At 50.5% G+C, this 22,528-nt stretch overlaps 2 protein-coding genes, 1 non-coding gene and 1 pseudogene across 9 annotated transcripts in view; 1 reads left to right on the top strand and 3 right to left on the bottom strand.

Annotated features, from left to right (window-relative positions):
• The window catches only part of MORN3 (MORN repeat containing 3), a 27,199-nt gene extending 12,552 nt beyond the window's left edge, over nt 1-14,647 (top strand). The window contains exons 5-7 of one of the 7 annotated variants that reach the window (XM_070386207.1): nt 1,482-1,565; nt 2,099-2,377; nt 14,492-14,647. In XM_070386207.1, coding sequence (XP_070242308.1) covers nt 1,482-1,565; nt 2,099-2,328 — 314 coding nt within the window. In that variant the 3' untranslated portion in view covers nt 2,329-2,377; nt 14,492-14,647. Of the gene's footprint in view, nt 1-1,014; nt 1,200-1,481; nt 1,566-1,871; nt 2,378-2,551; nt 2,689-14,491 lie in introns of those variants that run through there. The other 6 variants (XM_070386211.1, XM_070386206.1, XM_070386208.1 and 3 more) reach the window with 6 other exon arrangements.
• LOC138991508 (6-pyruvoyl tetrahydrobiopterin synthase pseudogene) lies at nt 2,425-6,925 on the bottom strand (annotated as a pseudogene).
• Nucleotides 7,490-22,528, bottom strand: LOC102274230 (calcium release-activated calcium channel protein 1). The gene is made up of 2 exons (XM_070386214.1): nt 21,924-22,528; nt 7,490-8,507 (listed from the first exon to the last, which is right to left on the bottom strand). Exons 1-2 carry the CDS (start codon nt 22,227-22,229, stop codon nt 7,902-7,904), a joined length of 912 nt encoding a protein of 303 aa, XP_070242315.1. The 5' UTR covers nt 22,230-22,528; the 3' UTR covers nt 7,490-7,901.
• On the bottom strand, nt 15,060-15,131 carry TRNAE-UUC (transfer RNA glutamic acid (anticodon UUC)). The gene has a single exon. It is a non-coding gene; the product is annotated as a tRNA-Glu (tRNA).

Below are 22,528 nucleotides of genomic sequence, written 5' to 3'. Positions count from 1 at the left end.
CTTCAGTTTTCTCAACTGTAAAGTAAGGGGAAAATAAAGCTTACCCAAAGTTATTGTGAAGATTAAGTGAGGTTTATATTTGTAAAATGCTTAGCATGACATAGAATAAATAGTAGGCGCTCAGTATCAGTACATACTTGTATAGCAGAGCTCAGCAAACTATGGGCCAAATCCAGTCCCGAACATGTTTTTGTAAATAAAGTTTTGTTGGCACACAGATGTGCTCATTCACTTATGTATTGTCCAGTGGCAGAGGTGACCATCTGTGGCAGAGACCCACAGTGCCGAAAATCCTATCTGCTACTTTGCAGAAAAGGTTTGTTGATCTCTGATCTGGAGTTTATCCAGTACTTTTCTAAGTCCTTTATGTGTACAGATTCATTTAATCTTTACAATAATTTAATGAGGGAGGTGCTACTCTGGTCATTTTACAAATGAGGAAACGAGACAAAATGGCTGCATGACTTGCTCAGGGTCACACAGCTCATAAGTGTCTGAGCTGAGACATGTTAGATTTATCATTATTATTTTTACAGCATCACCACCATCCGATAGGAAGTGGAATTGATTCCCAGTTAAGAGCAGGGTCTCCTGGGATGAACAGGATTTGGTTTGAAACCCTTCCTAGTTCTGTGACCTTAAGTAAATCAATCAAATTTCTGGAGCTTTTCAAGTTTCATGTATAAAGTGGAATCCTTTATCCTTCACAGAACTGTTTTTGTGAGAAGTGAGGTCAGAAGCAGCATGGAATTGGCACAGAGTAAATGCTGGAAAAGCACTGCCTGTTAGTATCATTAGCTATATTTTTTTACAGGCAGGAAACGGTGTCGCTTATCTAAGTTCAAGTAGGTAGTTGAGGTGAGGTGATATGTGAACCAGGTCTGAAACCACTGGCACCCCGGGGCTCTATGGCTTTCTGGTGGGCATGATGTCTAGCTTGCCGAGTGGCAGAAAGTCCAGCCAGGGGGGGAATGTGGTGGGCCAGCACCCATGACCCTCTGTCTTTCCCCCCAGAGAATGGGAACCGCTATGAAGGCAACTGGCAGAGAGGTGTGAAGAATGGGTCGGGGCGTTTCTTCCACCTGGACCATGGTCAGCTGTTTGAAGGCTTCTGGGTGGACGACGTGGCCAAGTGTGGCACAATGATTGACTTCGGCCGCGACGAGGCCCCCCAGCCCACCCAGTTCCCCATTCCTGAGGTGGGCAGCTCTCTGCAGGATCCTGGGACTACACCCAACCTACAGACAGGAAACAGCAGCCCCCCGCCAGCCACACCCAACCTAACTGAGCCCAGCCCAGTCAGGAAACCTACAAGGTTTTGTTTTCAGTCAGGGCATCCCCAGGGAGACTGGCAGTACCCCCACAAAGCAGGCAGCACCCCCAAGGCTGGCAGCACCCCCACAGGGCAGGCAGTGTCTCAAAGGCTGACAGCCTGGGTCTTCTCCACACTCCCCAGACCAACCCCTGTTACTTCCGTCCAGGTCAAAATTCTAGATCCCGACGGTGTGTTGGAGGAAGCCTTGGCCATGTTCAAGAAGACAAAAGAAGAAGGAGATTGATGCCAGGTGAGAGGCGGGCATACCAGCCACCCTCTGATGTGGTCTGGGCAGCTCCTGGGCTCTTCTCTGACCAGGAGGGATCAGGGGCAGGACCACACAGGACTTTGCCTCCAAAGTCCTGCTGGTCGTTTTTGCTTCCTTTTCTTGGAATCTCTTTTCCTTGGGACCTCTGTGGTGGTTCTGTGCGTAAATAAGAACCTGTGCTCCCAATGCAGGGGGCACAGGTTCAATTCCTGGTTGGGGAGCTAAGATCCCGCATGCTACCTGGTGTGGCCAACGAACAAGCACACACCCACCCTCTTTTCCCTATAGACGTCCTGCCCAGATCCTCCCACTGTGGCCTTATGGGATTGGACTCAGTGGTCTGCTCACCCGAGTGCCCTTGAGTACCGATGTTTGCCCCGGCCCTCTACTTGCCCATCTGTCCTGTGGGGCCTTGTTCCATGCAGTCCCTCCTGGTGGGTATAAGTGGGGTCGAGGAGAGAGCACTGGTACAGCATCTTTGAAACGCCAGCTCCCAGCACTCCTCGCCCTTGCAGAGAGAACACCAGCGCTTCAGGAGGAATTCAAACCGGAGTCACCCAACTGCTCGGACCGGTGCAGCTCCTGTGTGAGGAGCAAGTGGGGACACACCCTTGGCACCTTCAGAAGGCACCTTACTCCTTCCAGCACTGGCTCATTCCTTCCCAGGAGGAGGCCAGTGCTTCTCTCCCCTGCTGGCCTTGGGGACCCTCTTGTTACTGCCTTTTTTCTTGGACCTCATCTCTGAGTGCACCAGAATAAAGGAGGACCCTGGTGGCAAGAGCCGGGTGCCTAAGGTGGGTGGCGGTGGCGGGGCGGGGGGGGGGGGCGGTGTGTGTGCAGGGTCCCTCGGGAAGGATTTCAGGTGGAGAAGTGAAATGTCCGCATGGGCCACATGGACTTCCCTTGGGGCAAAGTGGGGTGGTGCTGCCAGGTCTCTGGTGAGATAACTGATCTCTGTCTCATTCCAGAAATGAGACAGAGCCTGCATCAGGCTCCACTCGTCACTTAGATTCGGCATTGAAACGTGACCTGGCTTCTCACCCTAACATAGGAGCTCCCAACCTTGGAATCCCGTGGGAGATGTAAAAGCTAAGAACGCCCAGATTCCACACCCAGAGAGCCTCATCTGTCTAGGATGAGGCCTGGGCCTTCCGGAAGTTCCCCAGCTTGACTCTAGTGTGCAGCTGGGGCACAGAACCTCTGACTTATTGGCTTTGTGAACCTAAGCAAGTGACCTCAGTTGCCCTGTCTGTAAAATGGGAACCTCAGAGATCTCATGGGGGTGGGGGTGGGGGTGTTGTGATGATCTTCTGGCAGATATAAAAACAACAGATAACATGAGGTTATTGAGGTGAGTTGTAAACAGATATCCACGAAAGGCTTTGCAAAATTTTGCACAACATTCCTGCAAGATAAGAGCAACTCTTACATAATGTTTATGAATAGGAGTTCTGCACTCAGACTGCTGCAGAATGTGAATCCCAGCACTGATTTCTTAGCTGTGTGTTCTTGTGTATGTCACCCACCCTCTCTGTTCTCCAGGTTTCCTCTCGTAGTCTGGGACAATAATAGTACTTACCATCCAGAGTTAATATGGTACTGGAAGAATAGAATAAGGTGTGGTTCTAATCTGAGGGTGATTCTGCTCCCCTTCCTTCCCTGGGACATCTGGCCAAGTCTAGAGACGCTTTTGGTTTTCACAACTGGCAGGGAGAGTCTTACTGGTACCCAGTGGGTAGAGGTTGGGAACCTGCTGAACATGTTATAATATAAACACTCCACAGAATTCAACCCAACCTCACTGGTATAAAACCATGAAAGAACCCTGAAATATCAGTGTTCATAAAGCCCTTGGCAAATGCCCACCACATAGTAAAGGGCTCACAAAAGCGTTCACTGATGTTACTGAGATTCTCTCTGCCATCAGAACCCTAACCAGGTGGCCTAATCCACAGCAGGGTTCTCAGTCGGTACCTCTGAGGCTGGGAAGCTGAGCCTGGTTGCCTCTGGGCACCCCATTAACCAGATACAGAGCCACTCACTGCCAGGCCCAGTGCTGACAGCTTTACACGAGTGCTCTCTCGTGATCCCTCAATGACCTATGAGATGTCCTGCTATTATTCATGTCATTTTAGAAGAAACTGAAGTTCAGGGAGGCTCACAAGTCACCAAATTAGAAAGTGCCTGTGCTTAAACTTAGGCCTGTCTGCTCAGTTGAGAAGTGGAGGTGAGAACAGTAGCAATGTGTATAGACTTTTTTAAGAAGAAGTAGGGTGTGTTCTTGTTTATGTATAAAATCTCTAGATGGGATCAAAATATACTGGTAACTGTGATTATCTTTGTGGAGAATTGGGAACCTGGAAACAGGGGAGCAGCAGCAATTTTTCATTGCTGTTATTTGGAACCTATGAACATATTACCTATTCAAAACATCAAATTGAAATTAAAGACTGTTCTTTTAACCGTCCATGTTTCCCTCACAAGTTGCCTGCATTTGAGTACCTGGAGTGTTAGTTACAGAGAGATTCCAGGGAATTCCCTGCAGGTCCAGTGGTTAGGAATTGGCATTTTCAAGGCAAAAAGATTGCAGAGACATACCCAGACCAACTTAAAATGGAATCCACAGTAGGGCAGATTCCAATAGATTGGAAATCCTCCTTTTACAAGCCAATCTGATGATTCCTGAGTTCAGCCAAGTTAAGAAAAGAAAACCAAACACTCAGGAAAAACTCCACCCAGACCACAGGTCTCTGCAGAAGCAGGGAGGTAAGAATCTCAGAGAAGGATGGAAGAAGATGCCCAGGTTTTCTCTGGGGAGCCAGTGATTTTTCACACAGGGGTATCTGCTCCACCCTCCTCAGTCCCAGTCAGAGGGCCATCTGGGGACAGAACAGGGGGTGGGTCTTGGTACATGTGATACAGGACGGAGGCTAGAAGCTGCAATAGCAAAAAGAAGGGCTCCCTTCCCCACTCAGCCCACCAAGTTGCTGTTGGCCACGTCCAAGTTTATTCAGAAGGACAAGAGCTTAAGGAAGGCCACACATGTGCACGCGTGCTAAGTTGCTTCAGTCGTGTCCGACTCGTTGCAACCCCATGGACTGTAGCCGGCCGGGCTCCTCTGTCCATAGGATTCTCCAGGAAAGGATACTGGAGTGGGCTGTCATGCCCTCCTCTTGCAGATTCTTTACCTACTGAGTCAGCTTGGAAGCCCATGCTTTCCTCCAAGAACTCTCACTTCATTCGGTCAGAGCACTTTGTTTTTGTAAAACCACTTTCTATGTCAGGGTTATGGGACAGAACAGGGCTCTCAAACTCAAAGGCCCTCTGGGGCCAGACAAATAACATAGGAAGCTGGGCTGGAGTTATACAATAGGGAGTGGTGGAGGCTGTGGCAAATTCATTTCCTGGGAAGAAGGAGCTGCAACTCAGCTCCTGTTCATTGAGGCTCTGCAAGAAGGCAGGCCAGTAATGCCACTGCTGGGTCTTCCAGTTTCTTCAGCAATGTCAGAATCAGCCGATGTAAGATTTCTGGGAGTGTCTAGGCTCCAAGCCAGACTTACTTCCAGGTTTGAATTCTGCCCATTACTTACCCTCTTTAGACAGCAATTTCTTGTCATCTGCAAAATGGAGATAAAATTCCTGCCAAAATGCACAACCTGATCATAAAAATGAGTAAATACCAGAGAAACTAGATGGAGGTTGCATTCTACAAAACCACTGGCTTAAACTCTTCAAAAATGTTATTAAAGAGGACAAAGAAAGGCTGTTCCAAATTAAAGATGACTAAAGAGGGACTTCCTTGACCATCCAGTGGTTGAGACTTCACCTTCTACTGCAGGGGGTGCAGGTTCAACACCTGGTCGGGGAGCTAAGATCCCACATGCCTCAGGGACGAAAAACCAAAACATAAAACAGAAGCAATGTTGTAAAGGCGACCAAAGGGATATGACAACTCATTGCAACGCATGATCCCGGACGGAAAAATCACTGCAAGAAAGGACATGATGGCGATAAGAGCAAAATTGACAATGTTGTATCAGATAACAGTATCGCATCAATGTCAAATTTCCTGAATTTGAGCACTGAACTATGCTTATGTAGAGGAATGTGCTTGATTTTAGAAGGAAATCTGCAACTAACGCATATGGTTCAGAGGGAAACACATATTGTCATCCTCACTATTCAGTTTTGGTATCTGCAAATCTGTCTGCTTGCTGAGGTCAAACAAGGTGACCCTCTGCCTTAGTTTCAGCTCATGATGTAAACATCTATCCTTTTCATAGCCTATTTAGCGACTGGGGATGAGGGGACGATGGGGCCCCCTGAGCCACCTTCCCCACAGGCCTTCCCAGTTGTCCCAGAGTCAGTAGTGGCGCATAGCCATGGTAGAAATGCGCCCAGTGGCGCCTGGTCACCTGTCGGGGGGCTGCCGACACATCCCCCCTGCCACCACCCACCTCCACTTGGAGAGGAGAGAGAGACGAGGGGCAGAGGGTTTTAAAAGCCCTCATATTTTGGGGGCTTTTAAAAGTTGGTGATTTCACTATTTATTTTTTTTTGCTGAAGTGATTTTAATCTACAGATGAAAGACTCTTTAAATGATACTCAGAATACATTACAAACTTGGTTTTAAATTAGATTTGAGTCTAGAACAGGACTCACTCACAATGACTCCAGAACACAATGTGGAAGTGCAACAGTAAGGTGATGACTTCTTAATTGTTCAAGGGGATAAAGATCTTCTTCAAATATGGATGGAAATTAATCTCTAAGAGTTATTCTCCTTTATAGACTACAATATTACTGTCGGTTTCATATACTTTTACTTTATAAAGAACTCCCACAGGAAGAAATTTCTGGAGGTTTTCCCAGATATATACAGCTACATTTTCTGTTGTGCTTACAATGTCTGCAAAATATGGCACATCTAGATCCAGATTCTTATGATCAAGGGGCTTCATGATTGCCTCCTCCATATACTTTTTGAGGTCAGTCAAATTCATGACCATTCCTGTAACAGGATCAACCTCTCCATGTACTGTCACCACAACTTTGTAATTGTGCCCATGGCCATTTGGGTTGTTGCACTTCCCAAATAATTTCAAGTTTTCTTCATTACTAAGAGATTTGCCCGGGGCTCCACAGCCCTGTCCCCACCACCTGTGGAGGGCGCACCCCACCTGTGGAGGCGGTGGGTCGCGCTGAAGGAGGCGGGACACTCGATTTCACTATTTAAAATGACCCCCAAGGGTAGCAACGAAGCACTGTCTATAGTGTTCGGAACACAGGAAGAGTGACATGCCTTACGGGGAACATACGTGTGTGTTACAAATAAGTGACATGCTGTTGTGATAATGCATAAGTTCAATGTTATTAAGGTATCTTTAAAAAATATCTTTTAAGTAAGGTGTCTTTAGAAAGAAACAGGCAGCGAGTTCCCTGGTGGTCCAGTAGTTAGGACTTTGCCTTTCAATGCCCACAGGGGATGCAGGTTCGATCCCTGGTGGGGAGCTAAGATCCCACATACTGCCTGGCCAAAACACCAAAACAGAAGCAGTACTGTAACAAATTCAATAAAGACTTAAAAAATGGTCCATATCAACAGCAACAAAAAAACTAAAAAAAAAAAAAAAAGTGACCAGATGCTCGCAGGAACCTAACCCCTTTCTCTTAGGAGCAGTGGTTCAGCATTCAATCAATTCAGTGTCCTGTAACTATAAAACAGAACAACTGTGAATGATAAGAGCTGCCTACATAGACATTTCAGTTACTGCTCATGCAACTTTTTCAGATAGGTTGGAAATATCCCAAAATGTTGAATTTTTTTTTTCGCTTAGAGGCTCACCTGACTGGTCCACCGGGAGAAAGGCCAGGCAGTTCAGACCCAACAAATACAGACACAAGAGGAGGTGTCCCTTATGAGTATATTTCTGTGTTCACACACGCGCACACGCACACAACTGACGCTGAACGGAGAGGGAGGGTCAAGACGGAAAGAACAGGAGGCATCCAGGTGGTACCTGCTCGGGGGAGGAGAAGGGACAAAGGGAGCGTTTGTCCCCACTCTGGCTCTCGGTGGTGGCCTCTGAGCAGGAGGTGACCCTGGAGCTGGAAGAACAGGAAGTACTTATTCTCTTAGAGGAAAGTTTCAAAGTGCAGTAACTTCTCTTTTAAAAAAAAAAGCCTCTTTCCTCCACTTTCTGCCCCTCCCTGACGAAAGCCCAGCCCCCTGCACACGCTGTCCTTGAGGCTGGGGCAGGACAAGGTCGTGGGGAAAGGCGTAAGGCCAAAGCTCTGAACTGCCCAGCCCAGGGAGGCTTAGGCATAGTGGCTACCCGGGGTCAGGGGGTGGTCCCCTCTGTGGTCTAGCTGGTCCTGCAGGCGGGCAAACTCGGCCAGTTCGTTGAGTTCCTGGAACTGTCGGTCTGTCTTATGGCTGACCAGTGAGCGGTAGAAGTGGACGGCAAAGACGATAAAGATCAGGCCGAAGGGGACCATGATGGTGGTGGAGGCGATGGCGGCGGCCTGGCCTGGGGTGATGCCGCCGGTGCTGCTGACGTTGGCGGCCGCCCCGCCGGCCGGGGGTTTGCTGGTGGGCCGCAGCTGGCCTGGCTGCTTCTTGAGGGGCAAGAACTTGACCCAGCAGAGCAGCACGACCTCGGCCAGGAAGAGCAGCGTGCCGATGACGGTGGAGAAGGCCCAGGCCAGCTCGATGTGGCGGTGCATGCGCTCGTGGGGCGACTCCTTGACTGAGTTGAGGTTGTGCACGTTGCTCACGGCCTCGATGTTGGGCAGGATGCAGGTGCTGATCATGAGCGCAAACAGGTGCACGGCCACCAGCACCGTGGTGCAGGCGCTGAAGGCGATGAGCAGCCCCGGAGGGTAGTCGTGGTCAGCGTCCAGTTGTACCTCCACCATTGCCACCTGCGGGGAAGAGCGGGGAGAGGGGGGCTGAGTGATGAGGACCGTCACAGCTCAGAGGCTCTCCTCCCGTCAGGCTCTGGGACCCTGGGTAAGTCACTGTGAGGCCTCTCTGAGCCTCAGCTTCTGTTATAACGGGGATGATAGACTCACCCACTTAGGGTTGAGAAATGGCAGAAAGTACTGATAAACAGAAAAGGCTCAAGGCCAGGCTGCCTGGATTTGAATCCCAGTTCTGCTACTCTTGAGCTGTTGATCCTTGGGAAAGTCACTGAACCTCTCTGAGCCTCAGCATTTTTATTTGTAAAACAGGGACATCATATCAGTTCATAGGCTCATTTTAACAATTAAGTGAGAGTTCCTAGTACTGGGCTTCCCTGGTGGTTCAGACGGTAAAGAATCTGCCTGCAACACAGGAGACCTAGATTTGATCCCCGAGTCAGGAAGATCCCCTGGAGGAGGAAATGGCAACCCACTCCAGTATCTTGCCTGGAGAATTTCATGGACAGAGAAGTCTGGCAGGCGACAGTCCAGAGAGTCCCAGTGAGATGGACACAACTGAGCAACTAACACTTTCAGTACATGACAAATACCCTCCAAATAGTAGTCACCACAAATGGTTAAAATGGTAAGTTATATGTAAATTTCACTATGACTAAAAAAAAAAGTTAACATTAATGAAAAAAGGCACCCTCCCTATTGGAGCCACACTCCCATTCCCAAAGAGAGGTTTCTTCTTGCCTTGCTTCTGGGCATAAGAAGAGGCGTGGGGTGAAGGGATGAAGGCCCTCCCAGGTCATACCAGGCCCTTTCTGAGAACACAGAGCACCAACCACAAAGGAATCAAGACAGGCTTCCCAGAAGAGACGGGCTGTGACAGGGTGCTGCGGTGCAGACTGCAAGCCCTGAGGCCATCTCCTCCTCCAGCCCCAGCGCTGGGCTCAGAGCCCCACGGCTGACGTACTAGCTGCTCCCCAGTTCCTGGAGACCTGTGGATCCGGGGTTACCAGGGGCATGCTCCAGGCCCTGCCACCCACCCCCTCTCACCTGGGCCTTGCAAATCACCCCCATGTAAAGAAGCCAGCTCATCAGATCTGGGCTGGGAGAAGCGGGTGGTGGGCACACTGCCAGGGGCTGCCTGCCGAGGCCAGAGACTGGGGCGCAAGTGCCAATGGCAATACCATTAAGGAGAATGACCCTTTATAAAGGGTTTGCTGTGTATGTGCCAAGCTCAGAAGGGGGAGGTCTGAGGCTAAAATGTACCCACAAGCTCCTGCCCTGATCCCTCCTTATTCCTGGGGAGGGAATGGGCTCCTTCCTTCCAGCTTTCTTGTCTGTAATACCTGGCCCCGTCTGCTTTCATTTCTTGTACCTCCTCAGCCTTCTGAGGCCTGGAAAGGCAGTGTGGGGCAGTGGTTAGGAGCATGGGCTCTGGAGCCAGGCTGCTTGCTTCAAGCCCTGACTCCTCTGCCCTTTATTAGGCTGTGTGACTCTGGCAAGTTCCTTCAACTTTTTGAGCCTCAGTTTCCTCATCTGTAAAAAAAAGAAAAAAGAAAAAAAAAGGGACTATAGGGGCAATTCCCTGGCACTCCAGGGTTAGGACTCAGCAATTTCACTGTCAAGGTTTGATCCCTGGTCAGGGAACAAAGATCCTGCACGCTGCACAGCATGGCTGAACAAACAAAAAACCCAGGGACTTCCCTGGTGGTCCAGTGGCTAAGACTCCACACTCACAATGCAGGGGCACTGGGTTTGATCCCTGGTCGGGGAACTAGATTCCGAGTGCCACATGCCAACAGTCTGCATGCTGCTACTAAAGATTCCATGTGTTGCAATGAAGACTGAAGATCTCGAGCACCACAACCAAGACCCAGTGCAGCCAAATCCCAAAACAGAATACTAGGACATAACTCAGAGAGTTGTGAGGACGGAATTAATCCCACATCAAATCCTTGGGCTTCCCTGACAGCTCAATTGGTAAAGAATCTGCCTGCAATGCAGGAGACCCTGGTTTGATTCCTGGGTTGGGAAGATCTGCTGAAGAAGGGATACCCACTCCAGTATTCTTGGGCTTCCCTTGTGACTCAGCTGGTAAAGAATTTGCCTGCAATGTGGGAGATCTGGGTTCGACCCCTGGGTTGGGAAGATCCCCTGGAGGAGGGAAAGGCTACCCACTCCAGTATTCTGGCCTGGAGAATTCCATGGACTATTCAGTCCATGGGGTCTCAAAGAGTCGAACCGACTGCGTGACTTTCACTTCACTTCAAATCCTTAGTGCCTGGCCTAGAGTAAACCCTCAATAAAAGGAGCTTTATTAGTATTGTTGTAATTCAGTTTAAAAACTTCACTCCCAATCCCAGCATCTCTATATGAACCCCCCCTGCCTGGGCTGGGTTTCTATCCCCCAACCTGAGCTGAGGACACCAAAGCCAAATTGGCAAGCCTGAGTTTGGGCTCCAGAATCACCACTGCTTCCCCCTGGGTGACCTTGGTCAAGAATCTTCCCTTTGTCTCTGACAAAGGAGGGGATGTGGCAAGATTAAGGTCACCATCTAGAGCTGATATGGGGTCAGATACTTTGAGAATCTGGTGAAAATACTGGATATTTCTTAAGACACCCAGGTATATATAGTCATAGGACTTTTCAGACAATTTCAACAGGATTCGCAGACTTTTGTCTTGGAATTCCCACAATTGATGGTTGTATAAACTTCTCAGCCCAGGAGTTTGTAAAATGTTTTAAGTTCACATAAATCTGGGGCAGTGCGCCATGAGGATTTGGGCCATTTTTAGGATCACTGGTGGCCTAAGGCCAATGCTGAGATTTCTTAGCACTTAGGGCATCAGGGCACAGCAGGTTAAGGGCTGTACCCAGGCTCCCTGGTCTCTGTCCTCAGGCCTGACCATGCTGGAAAAGGGGGGCACCCCCAGCAGGGCATACCTCCTGCCTCCTCCCCACCCCTGGCACTTCCTCTTCCTGTTTTGGCCTGCTGCCCCGGAAGCTGAAACTAGAGAAAGGACAAACAGGAGAGCCAGCTGCTTAGCTGCTCTAGGCCCACGGGCTGTTGTTTCACTCACTGGAAATGTCCAGACCCATCAGGTACATGGGGCCCAGAGCTGGGTGCCTATATGGGGAGGGGAGGGGGAACATGCCAACATATACAGTAACCAATCTGTTCCCTTAAACCTGGTATCTCTACCTCTAGAGAGCCATTAAGAGTAAACTGAGTCCTCCACTGGTAAGCTCTCAGTGCCACAGGGGTTGTTACAAGGATTCAACAGATTAATGAATAAAGCCCTTAGCATAAGACCTGGCATGCATATATACATCTATATTACACTTAATAAAGCGTCAGTGATGGATACATGTATATGTATGGCTGAGTCACTCCGCTATACACCCAAAACTATCACAACATTGTTAATTGGCTATGTGTGTATATGTGTGTGTGTGCGTGTGTTAGTTGCTCAGTCATGACCGACTCTGCGACCCCATGTACTGTAACCCGCCAGGCTCCTTTGTCCATGGGATTTCCCAGGCAAGAATACTGGAGTGGGTTGCCATTTCCTCCTCTGGGGGATCTTCCCGACCCATGGACTGAACTCACGTCTCCTGTGTCTCCTGCATTGGCAGGCAGATTCTTTACCACTGAGTCACCTGGGAAGCCCATCAATGATTATTAGCAACACTATTATTATGTTTTCACAAATGAGGAAACTGAAGCTCAGAGAGGTGAAGTCAGCAGTCCCAAGTGTTATTCTGCTGCTGAGTGGAGGATCTATACTTAAGTCCACTTAGCTCTAAAGCCCGTGTGCAAAGGGGTTAACAGCATTTTCCTCACACCTGCTACTACAGACTGAATGTCTGTGGACACTCTAAATTCATATTTGAAATCCTAACCCCCAAGGTGATGGCGTTAGGAGGCAGGGCTTTTGGGGTGATTAGGTCATGAGGGTGGCACCCTTGCAATAGGATTAGTGCCCTTATAAAAGAGAACCCCCAGGGACCCCCTCACCACTCTTGCCCTGTGAGAACACAGCAAGTAGTAAGACAGTGTCTATGAACTAGCAAGTCAGTCCCTTACCAGATGCTGCATTTGTTGGCACCTTGATCTTAGACTTCTAGCCTCCTGAATGGTGAGAAATAAATATCTGTTGTTTATAAGCCACCCAGGTTGTGGTATTCTGTTTTAGCAGCCCAGACAAAGACAATCACCAAGGAGATTAAATGAGGTCTTGACATGTTTTTAACAAAGGGCCAGCCCACAGAAGGTACTCAATAAATCTCAGTTAAAAAGAAAAACACAGGGCTTAAAGTGGAAGACGAATAGCTCCTGGACGCCCTCAGCTGAGGCTGGTGAGAGCTGACCCCACATTCTGTCCCCTAGGGAGGGGGAGGGGCTCAGACGCCCTACTCTGGACCCAGTCTGCCTCTTTCTAAGGCTGTCCCTGCTAGAAACCCTGGGTAGAAGGAGAATGTGTGCCCCCAAGCACAGCTGACCACCACAGCGGGACAGGAACCACCCTTGCCACACCATCTGTCACACCCCAGAGCCAGAACACTGCAGCTGTTGGGACACACCTGGCCAGGGGACGCTAGAACTTCCCCTGAGGTCCTAAGCTGGGAGGAGGGGGTTAGGTAGGCTGGGCAGCTCAGCGTGCGAACTGAGCTCCTTCAAGGAGGAGGATGGGCTCCAGAAGAAACCCCATCAACTGTGCTGGGCCCCACAGTTCCTGGAACTTGACCACACTGGCTGGCTCTAGGTACTGTCCCCACCTGGGGGACCAAGCTCCATGTCCTGGCGCTGTGGGAAGGAATGGCTGACACAGATCAGGTCTCCTGATGAGAACTGTTCATAAGCAGAAAAACGACTGCTTTTTTCAGAATGTGTCCCACTTGGGAAATCTCCCCAAGAATAGGGAGGGTAAAGCCAGGAGGGCCTCGTGGAATCTGGCAGGCGACTCCCAGGGCCCCAGCTGAGTCCCAGAGAGATCAAATCAGATCAGATTGCAAGCAGCTTCGAAAGGTAAATATAGCCAGAGTGCTGGGCCGTTAACCCAAAATAAACAGCTCCCAGCCAGCCACGGGCCTGCTTAAACCTGGACACATGGGTTCTAAAGGGTGAGGAGGGGTAAGGGACCCCCGGCCCCACATCACCCTGGTCCGTGGACCTCCGATACCTCCCTCCCCCGCCCCCCACAGGGACATCAAACCTCACCCATGGGCTAAGAGGCACCTGTGATCCCAAGAAGGGTAGGGCCTGGCTGGCTTTGCCAGGTGTCTGCCTACCACGCCCGGATGCCAACTACCTCTCCTCACTCTTGCTGGGCTCCCTGGAGACCCCCTGCCACCTGGTGCCTAGAAGGCTGGGCCCCTTGGAGGCAGCCCTCCCATGCCTGGCTCCACCCGGGTGCCCAACAGCTGGGAGACATAACTCTGCCTTCCCCAGCCTGCGCTTCTCCTGATCACTCAGGCCGCCAAGCCACAGTCACCCCGGGTCACCCAGGGCCATCTGAGCCTGCGGCCCCCACCTCAGATGCAAACCATCTACTAAGAGAGGATCGAGCGCTCCTCTAAGAGTTTACAAACTTTTCTGACCACTACAGCACAGTATTCCAAAGGTTTCCATAAATAGACACATACCCACTTATAACAGAAACAAGTTTCCCCAAACAATAATTATCTTTAAAGCATGCTAATCCAGTCTACTCTTACAACACATGACACATGTGGCTGCTTTCTATTTCATTCCACTCTTCTTCCAATAAAAATTAAAATGCTGGTTGCGACTCACTTTTTGTCACGAGTCACTAACAGGCTGAAGCTGCAGGAGGGCGCAGAGAACAGGCCTAGTCTTCCTGTTCATCCGGCTAATTTTGAGCACCTCCGGTCTCTATCTCTCAAGTAACCTCTGTTCCAGGGCCCTCCAAGTGAGGATGGGGCCATTCATTCAATCATGGACATTTTTTTTTTTTTCCTTTGGCAGTGCTGCGAGGCTTATGGGACCTCAGTTCACTGATTGGGGATGGAACCTGCACCCTGAGTAGTTCAAGAGCCAAGTCCTAACGACTGGACTGCCAGGGAATTGCCCTTATGAACTTTTTCTGAGAACTTACTATGTGCCTGGAGGATCTTGTGGCTCTGCTGGAGACAAAGAAAGCAGGAAGACAGACGGAAGAATCCCTGCCTCAGGGAGGATGACAGGCACTGAAGGTGTAGGCAGGTATTTTCAGACGGTGATAAGCGTCCATCCACTAACGCTCCTCCACCACTGCACTTGCCGAACACGTTCTGAAGATGTAACGACACGTCCGGTTTCCTCCACTCTACTTTCCTGCTTCTCTAGCTTCCCTGCACTTCCCTTGTCCCTCTAGGGGCCTCATGAATGTTAAAGGAATAAATGAAGGTCAGACTTGACCCAGCGTCTCTAAAGTGCCTGAAGATAATCCTATGTGATCCACTGGAAACCAGAAGGCCATAGGAGAACTCTCATGACATTCCTTTTTTTAGCTCATCCTTTAAACTTTTCAATACTGTGTCTTTACTTACTTCAGTTCCCCAACCAGGGATTGAACCTGGGCCCTGGCAGTGAAAGTGCTGAGTCCTAACCACTAGACCACCAGGGAAGTTCCTATGTACCTTAAAATAATTCGTTTATTTTTAAAATTTTTATTTTTTGGCCACGCTGTGTGACTTGAGGGATCTTAGCTCCCCAACCAGGGCTCAAACCCGCAACCCCTGCAGTGGAAGCGCAGGGTCTTAACCACTGGATTGCCTACGTACCTTTTAATACTCAGGCTTTATTAGCACTCATATCATACATTACCATATATCTATGTATGGATTCTAAGTCTAATGTTGACAATACTTTGAGTGGGGTGTGCACTCAAAATGTTGGAGACCACCGCCTAGACCAGGGGTCGCCAAACTGGCCTGCAATGTACTTTCTGCAAACGAAGTTCTACTAGCACACAGCCACGCCCACTCACTCACCTAAGGTCGGTGGCTGCTTTCAAGCTAGAACAGAACTGAGGACAGGTTTCCCTCTGTAATGTATCTCTGAAACCATTCACGAGCTGAAATGGCCTAAAGGGACGGAGCAATTACTTTAGGAGATATTTTGCTAACATATGCACAAATAAACTGAGATTAAGGCACTGGGGTGCTCAGACATAGCTCAGAGCTCTGACAGCTTGATGCTGAGATGCTGAGTGTGATTCCCGGGAAAGGAGCTTGGTGGTATCAGTCTTACCCCTCAGGGCGCATGCTGCCTCTATAACCGCTAGCTGCAAACCAAATGCTGCGTGCTATTTTCAACTTTCACCATTTTTTGGTAAAAGTAAAAATTATCTTTGGGTTTCTTTCGGGCTAGTGAAAACAGGTACAAATGCAGGTCTTCTGTAAAATCAAGGAGGTGTAAAGAGAACTTGTGAAAAGTGGGGGGGGGGGACACCTGTAGTTACCACTGAGACCATGTGGCCAGCAAAGCTGAAAACATTTACTTCACAGAAAAAGGTGGGCCATTATTGGGTTAGATCAACGCTCCTAAAAAGGAATGTCAAACCACAGTCCCAGAGGATTCTCCTCTGAAGAGTTTGTGGTTCTATCAGTTTGGGGCATTCCCTTCTGGGAAGCATATTAAAGGCCCCCTGAGAAGAATTTCCACCAGAGAGAGACTTGCTCTTGGTTAAATTTTCTCAGAAGTTTTAGGGCTTCCCTAGTGGTCCAGTGGGTAAGCCTCTGTGCTTCCACTGCAGGGGACGTGGGTTCAATCCCAGGTTGGGGGACTAAGATCCCCCATGCTGCACAGCCTGGCCAAGAAATTTAAAAAGTGCAAACTGTCACAGTTTTTATTAATATTATTAATTAATTAATTTATTCATTGGCAGCACTATGTCCTTGGACTGCAAGGAGATCCAACCAGTCCATTCTAAAGGAAATCAGTCCTGAATATTCACTGGAAGGACTGATGCTGAAGCTGAAACTCTAATATTTTGGCCACCTGATGTGAAGAGCTGACTCACTGGAAAAGACCCTGATGCTGGGAAAGGCTGAAGGTGGGAGGAGAAGGGGACGACAGAGGATGAGATGGTTGGATGGCATCACCGACCTGATGGACATGAGTTTGAGTAAGCTCCAGGAGCTGGTGATGGACAGGGAAGCCTGGAGTGCTGCAGTCCATAGGGTCACAAAGAGTCGGACACGACTGAGCGATTGAACTGAACATGGCATGTGGGACCTTAGTTCCCTGGCCAGGGATCGAAACTGCGTCCCCAGCAGTAGAAGGGTGGAGTCTTATCCACCAGGGACGCTCCATAAACTGTCACAGTTTTATTTTTCCAAGGGAACTGCTTCCCAACACTGATTACCACAGTGTCATCTTGGGAAACCCTAGAACTCTCCTTCACCAGCCCTGGACCCAGAAACCAGCAGAGCTTAACACAAACCCTGGCTGAAAACCCCAGACACGTGCACAGGCACTTGTGAAGTTTTCCAAAAGGCTTCTCAGCTAGGCAGGGAGTGCCTTTCCCTTGGGGCATTTAACAAAATTCCATTTATACCGACTCAGCGTACAGAAGGATCCATCTGTAAGACTTTGAAGACCCAGTTTTCAGCCAGCTACATGGGACATGGCGAGAGGGTGATTGAGTGGAAAAGGCTCCAAGTCAGACAGACCATGGCTTGAAATCTACTAGCTGGATGATCGCAACCTCAGCGAGCCTTTTAGTTTCCTCACCTACAGTACATACCTTTAAGGACTGTTCTGAGGATTAAAAAATGAATGGAAAAAAAAAAGGTCCAGGCTCATGCCTGGTGTTCAGTAAATAGTAACATCATCAACATTATTCAAGAATTCATCATGGGACTTCCCTGGTGGTCTAGCGGTTAAGAATCAGCCTTCCAATGCAGGAGATTTGGGTTTAATCCCTGGTCAGGGAACTGAGACCCCACATGGTGTACTGCAACTAAGACCCAACTCAGCCAAAAATAAATAAATGAATAAACATATTAAAAAAAATTCATCATGGAACTCTTTTGCTCCAAAATCTTCCCTGGCTCCCCACTGCCTGTATCAGAAGGCCTTGCACTGTCTAGTTTGGAAAGAGTCACCTTCCTCTACTATCCCCGGACATGGCTTCAACTCCAGCCACACCAGACTCTCTGCCTTTCCTTCCCTAAGACCTTATCATTTCTCATCCTTGTAACTTTGCTCCTGATGCCTCCTCTGATAGAGGGTTCTTTCTCAGCTCTACTCCACCACCCTTAAGGCTTAGCTGGAATCACATTCTTCTAAACCAGTTAACTCTCATAAAAGCAGTCCTAGGAATTGCCTAGCAGTTTCAGTGCCGTGGGCCTGGAGTTCAATCCCTGGTCAGGAAACTAGGATCCTGCATACTGCTTGGCCAAAAAATAGTAGTCTCAACGTTATGGGAACAAGGGTGAGTGAGTTTCTGTCACACCTGTACCACGTGTATTTTAAGTGCTTTGCAGATACAAATGAACCGTCACACTGACCCATTGAGGTTGGTTATTGCTATTACTCCCATTTCACAGCTGAGGAAACAGGCCCGGGGACATTAAGCAACTTCCCCAGCATCTCACAGTTCTAAGTGGCAGAGCGGGGACCTGGATCCCACTCAAGCAGTCTGGCTCCAGGGTCCCTATTCTTTACTTCACTCTACAATACTCGAGCCTCCCAACTCAGGCCTTCCATCGTTCTCTGGTGCTTCCTCTCCCGCAGCAGTGGGGCCACACCAGTCACAGGGTCTGGAAGCTTCCCAGCCAGGTAACCTCAGACAAGTCATTCACTGGGCACTTACTCTCGCTCCCCATTCTGAAGCTCACAAGAAACGGTTCAAGGAGAGTACTTAGCAGGTGTCAACCTATTCCAAGATCCCAATCAACAGTGGTAATATTTACCACTAGTACTTAGCACCATGAGCAATAATACTAATTTCTTACTCATCTCCATGCCCCCTGAACTCCCAACATGTCACAGAGGCTCAATAACATCTTATGATTTGAGTGAGCCCTTCCTTCCAACTCATTTTCAGAGAAATGCCAAGCTGCTTCTGAACCCGCTCTGGAACCTGGGAACAAAAGGGTGCTGGCAAGCAGAGAACTTGAGGAGGCAGATAATCCAAAAATAATTGATCCCAGGTCATGGAAAGCATTTTGTTTATGGCAACAGGCTGCCCTTCCCAATTATCTTCTGCTTAGGCTAACGTTACAGGCTGCCCTCCCCAGGAAACCAAGATTGCTGTGTGTGCGCATGTGCGCTCCCCATAGCTCCCAGGGGACAGGGTCAGGCGGAGGCTGGCTGCCTCTTGCTGAGAGGTAAACTGAGGCAGGGGTGGCCTGAATCACAGCACCCTCGGCTCAAGAAGCACCTGCAGGCTGCTGATCCTCTGCTACATCCTGGGCCCTTGGTTTTGGAGTCTGGATGCTGAACCCAGACAAGGTGTGCTATTTCCAGAAGCTCCATCAGTAGTGGGATGCTTGTCTGTAGACCAGAGAGGGCCCACCTAAGGGTCCATCATCAGATCCTGACAATTCCTCAACCCTTTGTGGGTCCAAGCGAACCTTGTAACGACTCTTCATGCAAGTCCATGGAGGAGCAGGATATGTGTTTCCTTTGTACACACGAGAAAACTGCCCCCAAAGAGTAAAGGCACTTGCCTGAGGTCCCACTGCCTATCTCCCCAGCACATCAGGGCAGCTGTTCAGGCCTTTCTGCCCAGGAAAGGGGAGTCTCTCCATGCCCTCCAGGCTCCTCGGAGACCTTCCCTCAATTTCACCTTGTGTGCGGCTGAGTCTGGCAACCTCACCAACTCTCTGACCCTTGGAAATCAAAGGTCACATCATATCACTTCTTCTGGGTTTCCCAGTCTCTCAGAAGGAAGCCCTCTGGGGGCAGGAAGTTGGTTGTGCTGACTCACAGGCCAAGGGAGAGTAGTCCAGGAAACCTGCTCACTCCGTTTCCATGGCACCTGGCTGCATGGCACCCCTTCCTCTCTGAGGCTCATTCACAAGGCTGGATGCCTGTGGTGGGGGCGGGGTGCAGGCGGACCTGCCCTGTTGAGCCCTTCTCTCCACCCCAACCCCGTTTCTCCCCGTTGTTTGCAGACTCACGGCAAATGCAGTTACTCTCTTGTTAAGTGCCTTCCCAGAATGGAAGTGGGCACGGGATTCAGCCTTCCCTGCTGGCAGAACTTGGGGGATTTCATCACTGGAGCCAGGAAGACTTCTCCACCCCAGTTGGGTAGCATAAAGGTCCCCAAGAGACAGTCTGGTTGAGTCAAGGCCCACCAAGTGCCGCCGGCTGCCCCTGCAGCCTGACTTCCCCACACTGTTTTTAGCAAGAGGAAGAGGGAGGTGACATCTGATCAGAAGGCCCGGCTTCTAAGAGACTACTCAAGAAGGCAGAAAAGCTTCACCCGTTGCCTCCTCACTGCTCCTGGCATGGGAAGAGGCCTAGGCAGCTATGAATTTACCACCCCAAGAAAAACGGGAACAGGTACCCCACCATCTGAAACAATTCACTGCTGTGACGAGCTGACAGCTGCTGGTGTCACTCCCTTCCCCCTAACTGTAACATTTTATTTTGCTCAAGAGAAGTTTTTCTGCTCTATTTCTCATTCCCTACAAGGCCTGGTCCTAAGAGGTCCCTGGCAGCATGGGGCTCAGAGCTCCATACACCACAAACTGCATAAGTGTCCAAGAGAGTTCTGCATATCAGCCAACCTGGGTTCAAATCCTGCTCCAGCAAGAGAGCTGTGTGGCCTTGGGAAGGTCCACTCCAAAATTACCTCCAAGCGCAGTGGAGGACTTAGTGTGTCAGTTAGGGCATCTACACAGTGCAAAGTACCTGGTGGGTGCTTGGCTAAGTGTCAGCTGTTCCTAGGATTTGGGGCTGATGGAAGAGAATCCTTTCCTGTAGACCTAAACTAAAAACTAGAGTGACACTTCTTACAGACACACACATTTTATCCTTCCCTCTCAAAGGCTTTCTTGATTAAATTTTTTCAAAGAAAAAATTATTTATTTATTTGGCTGCGCCACATCTTAGTTGTGGCACATGAACTCTTAGTTGCAGCATGTGAGATCCCTGACCAGGGATCAAACCTGGGGACCCTGCATAGGGAGAGTGGAGTCTTAGCCACTGGACCACCAGGAAAGTCCTCGATTAAATGCTTAAATTCAGAGAAGCTCCTGAGAAGCAGCCTTCATTCACCAATTGAGGACTCAATCAAGGCCTACAGAGGGATTTGTCCCAGGCTGCACAGGCGGCAGGGACAGACTCAGGAAAGTGCGTCCCCGACCTCAGACAGCTGGTCTTGCCACCGTGGCCCCGGGTGCTCTGGGCCTGCTTAGGGCTTCTAAAAAGTTCTCACTCCTTGCACCACCCACGAGTTTGTGGAGCCCAGGGAGAGTCCCAGACACACTCCCTTCCCAAGAAAACTCAAAGGGTGCAGCCACTCCCTCCCCCAAGGTCAAGAGCTTAGCTCACTCACCAGTGAGGCAAGAGTGCTCTGCACTAAAAACCTTGGGGGAGTGGGGGCAGACCCCATCCTTCCAGGCTGAGGTCAGGAAGCTACTGTTCTGTAGCTGTCTTGGGAGACTCCAGGATTCCCAGCCTGAAGGCATCCTCTCAGCCACTTCTCAGCCCAACATGCAGCCTCACCTACCCCACCCCCCAGAGGCTGGTTCTCACTCCGATCCAGCACACAAGGAGGTGGGGGTGGGGTGGGGGCGGAGGGGGGAAACTAAGCCTACCCCCAACATCAAGAAAGAGCCCATTCAACGGGAACATGTCCCACCCTCCTCCCCCACACCCAGTGACTCAGTGACAAGTTTCTGGAGCAGAAACTGAGGGTGGGGAGTGGTTGTCAAACCCCCAGGCTGAGGCCCTCGGAAAATACAATAGGAGAAAGCGTATCAGGAAATCCCCTCTACTAGATAATAAAGGAAGCTGGCCAATTTCTTCTGGCCTCAAGTGTGGGGGCACTAGGAGATGGCTCAGGGGTCCTTCTCCTCCCAACCTCCTGACACCTGCTCCCAAAGAGATCAGACTACTTACGTCAGTTTCCCTTCCACTTCAGCATGCCTGGGACTCTTACATCTACGTCGAGCATCCTGCTGTTTCTCCCTCCTCGCCACATCAAGCTTGCCCATCTGAGCCCCCCAACCCTGGACATTTGTATGATACCCAACCTCCCACTACGGGTGTCACTTGTCCACCTCTTATGTCCAGCATCTCTGGTCCTCCCAGCGTCCACGACAGCTTTCTCCCAGCTCTTCCCTTCACCCCCCGACCCTCTAGCCCTCCCAGCCAGCTCCCCTGTGCGCCCCGTCGGGGCTGTGGGAGGCAGCGGCCAGGACCTGAGAGGGGGCAGGGCAGGGCGGCCCGAGCTCACCATGGCGAAGCCGGAGAGCAGAGCCGAAGTCCGGCTGGAGGCTTTGAGCTTGGCGCGGCTCAAGTAGAGTTTGCGCCAGGACAGCGCCTGCATCGAGTGTTCGTTGAGGCTCATCACCTCGGAGTAACTTTGGCCGATCCAGTCCGGGTAGGTGACGGTGGGCGGCGGCGGCGGCGGCGGCGACCCCGGGGGCTCCCCGTCCCCGCTGCGGCGGCGGCTCCGGCGGCTGCCGCTGGTGCTGTTGCCGCCGCTGAGGGGAAGCTCGGGGCTGTTGCTGCTCGGGGGCGGGGCGGGCTCCGGATGCATGGAGCACGCTGCAAGGGCGCGGGCCGGCCCGGGCGCCTGCTAGGGCAGCGGCCCCCACCCCGCGCCGCACCTCCGCCTCCGCTTGAGGAAGCCGCCGCCTGGCCCCAGCGCGGGTCCGGCCTCAGCCGGCCGGCCGCCAAAAGCAAGTAGCTCGAAGAAGCGACTACAGCACAAACTTACAGGCCAGCCGTGGCGCTTGCAAAAGCCCGGGGCAGCAGAGACAAGAGCCTGCTCTCAAGCAAGCGTCCCGGATCCCTCGGGCCCGGACCCTCGGCGAGCGACACGATTGGCCGCCGTCC

The sequence above is a fragment of the Bos mutus genome, chromosome 17 (assembly GCF_027580195.1).
Source record: "Bos mutus isolate GX-2022 chromosome 17, NWIPB_WYAK_1.1, whole genome shotgun sequence".
In the NCBI taxonomy this organism is placed as follows: Eukaryota; Metazoa; Chordata; class Mammalia; order Artiodactyla; family Bovidae; genus Bos; species Bos mutus.
Note: the sequence above shows the minus strand (reverse complement) of the source record. Positions and strands in the feature narration are given on the sequence as shown.

What these genes read in the sequence shown, in the direction of transcription:
- LOC102274230 (XM_070386214.1), bottom strand. Translation starts at nt 22,229, where the DNA reads ATGCATCCGGAGCCCGCCCCGCCCCCGAGCAGCAACAGCCCCGAGCTT. An exon ending in TGCTCTCCGGCTTCGCCATG is followed by an intron (nt 8,508 to 21,923) that starts GTGAGCTCGGGC and finishes TCTTCCCCGCAG; the next exon opens with GTGGCAATGGTGGAGGTACA.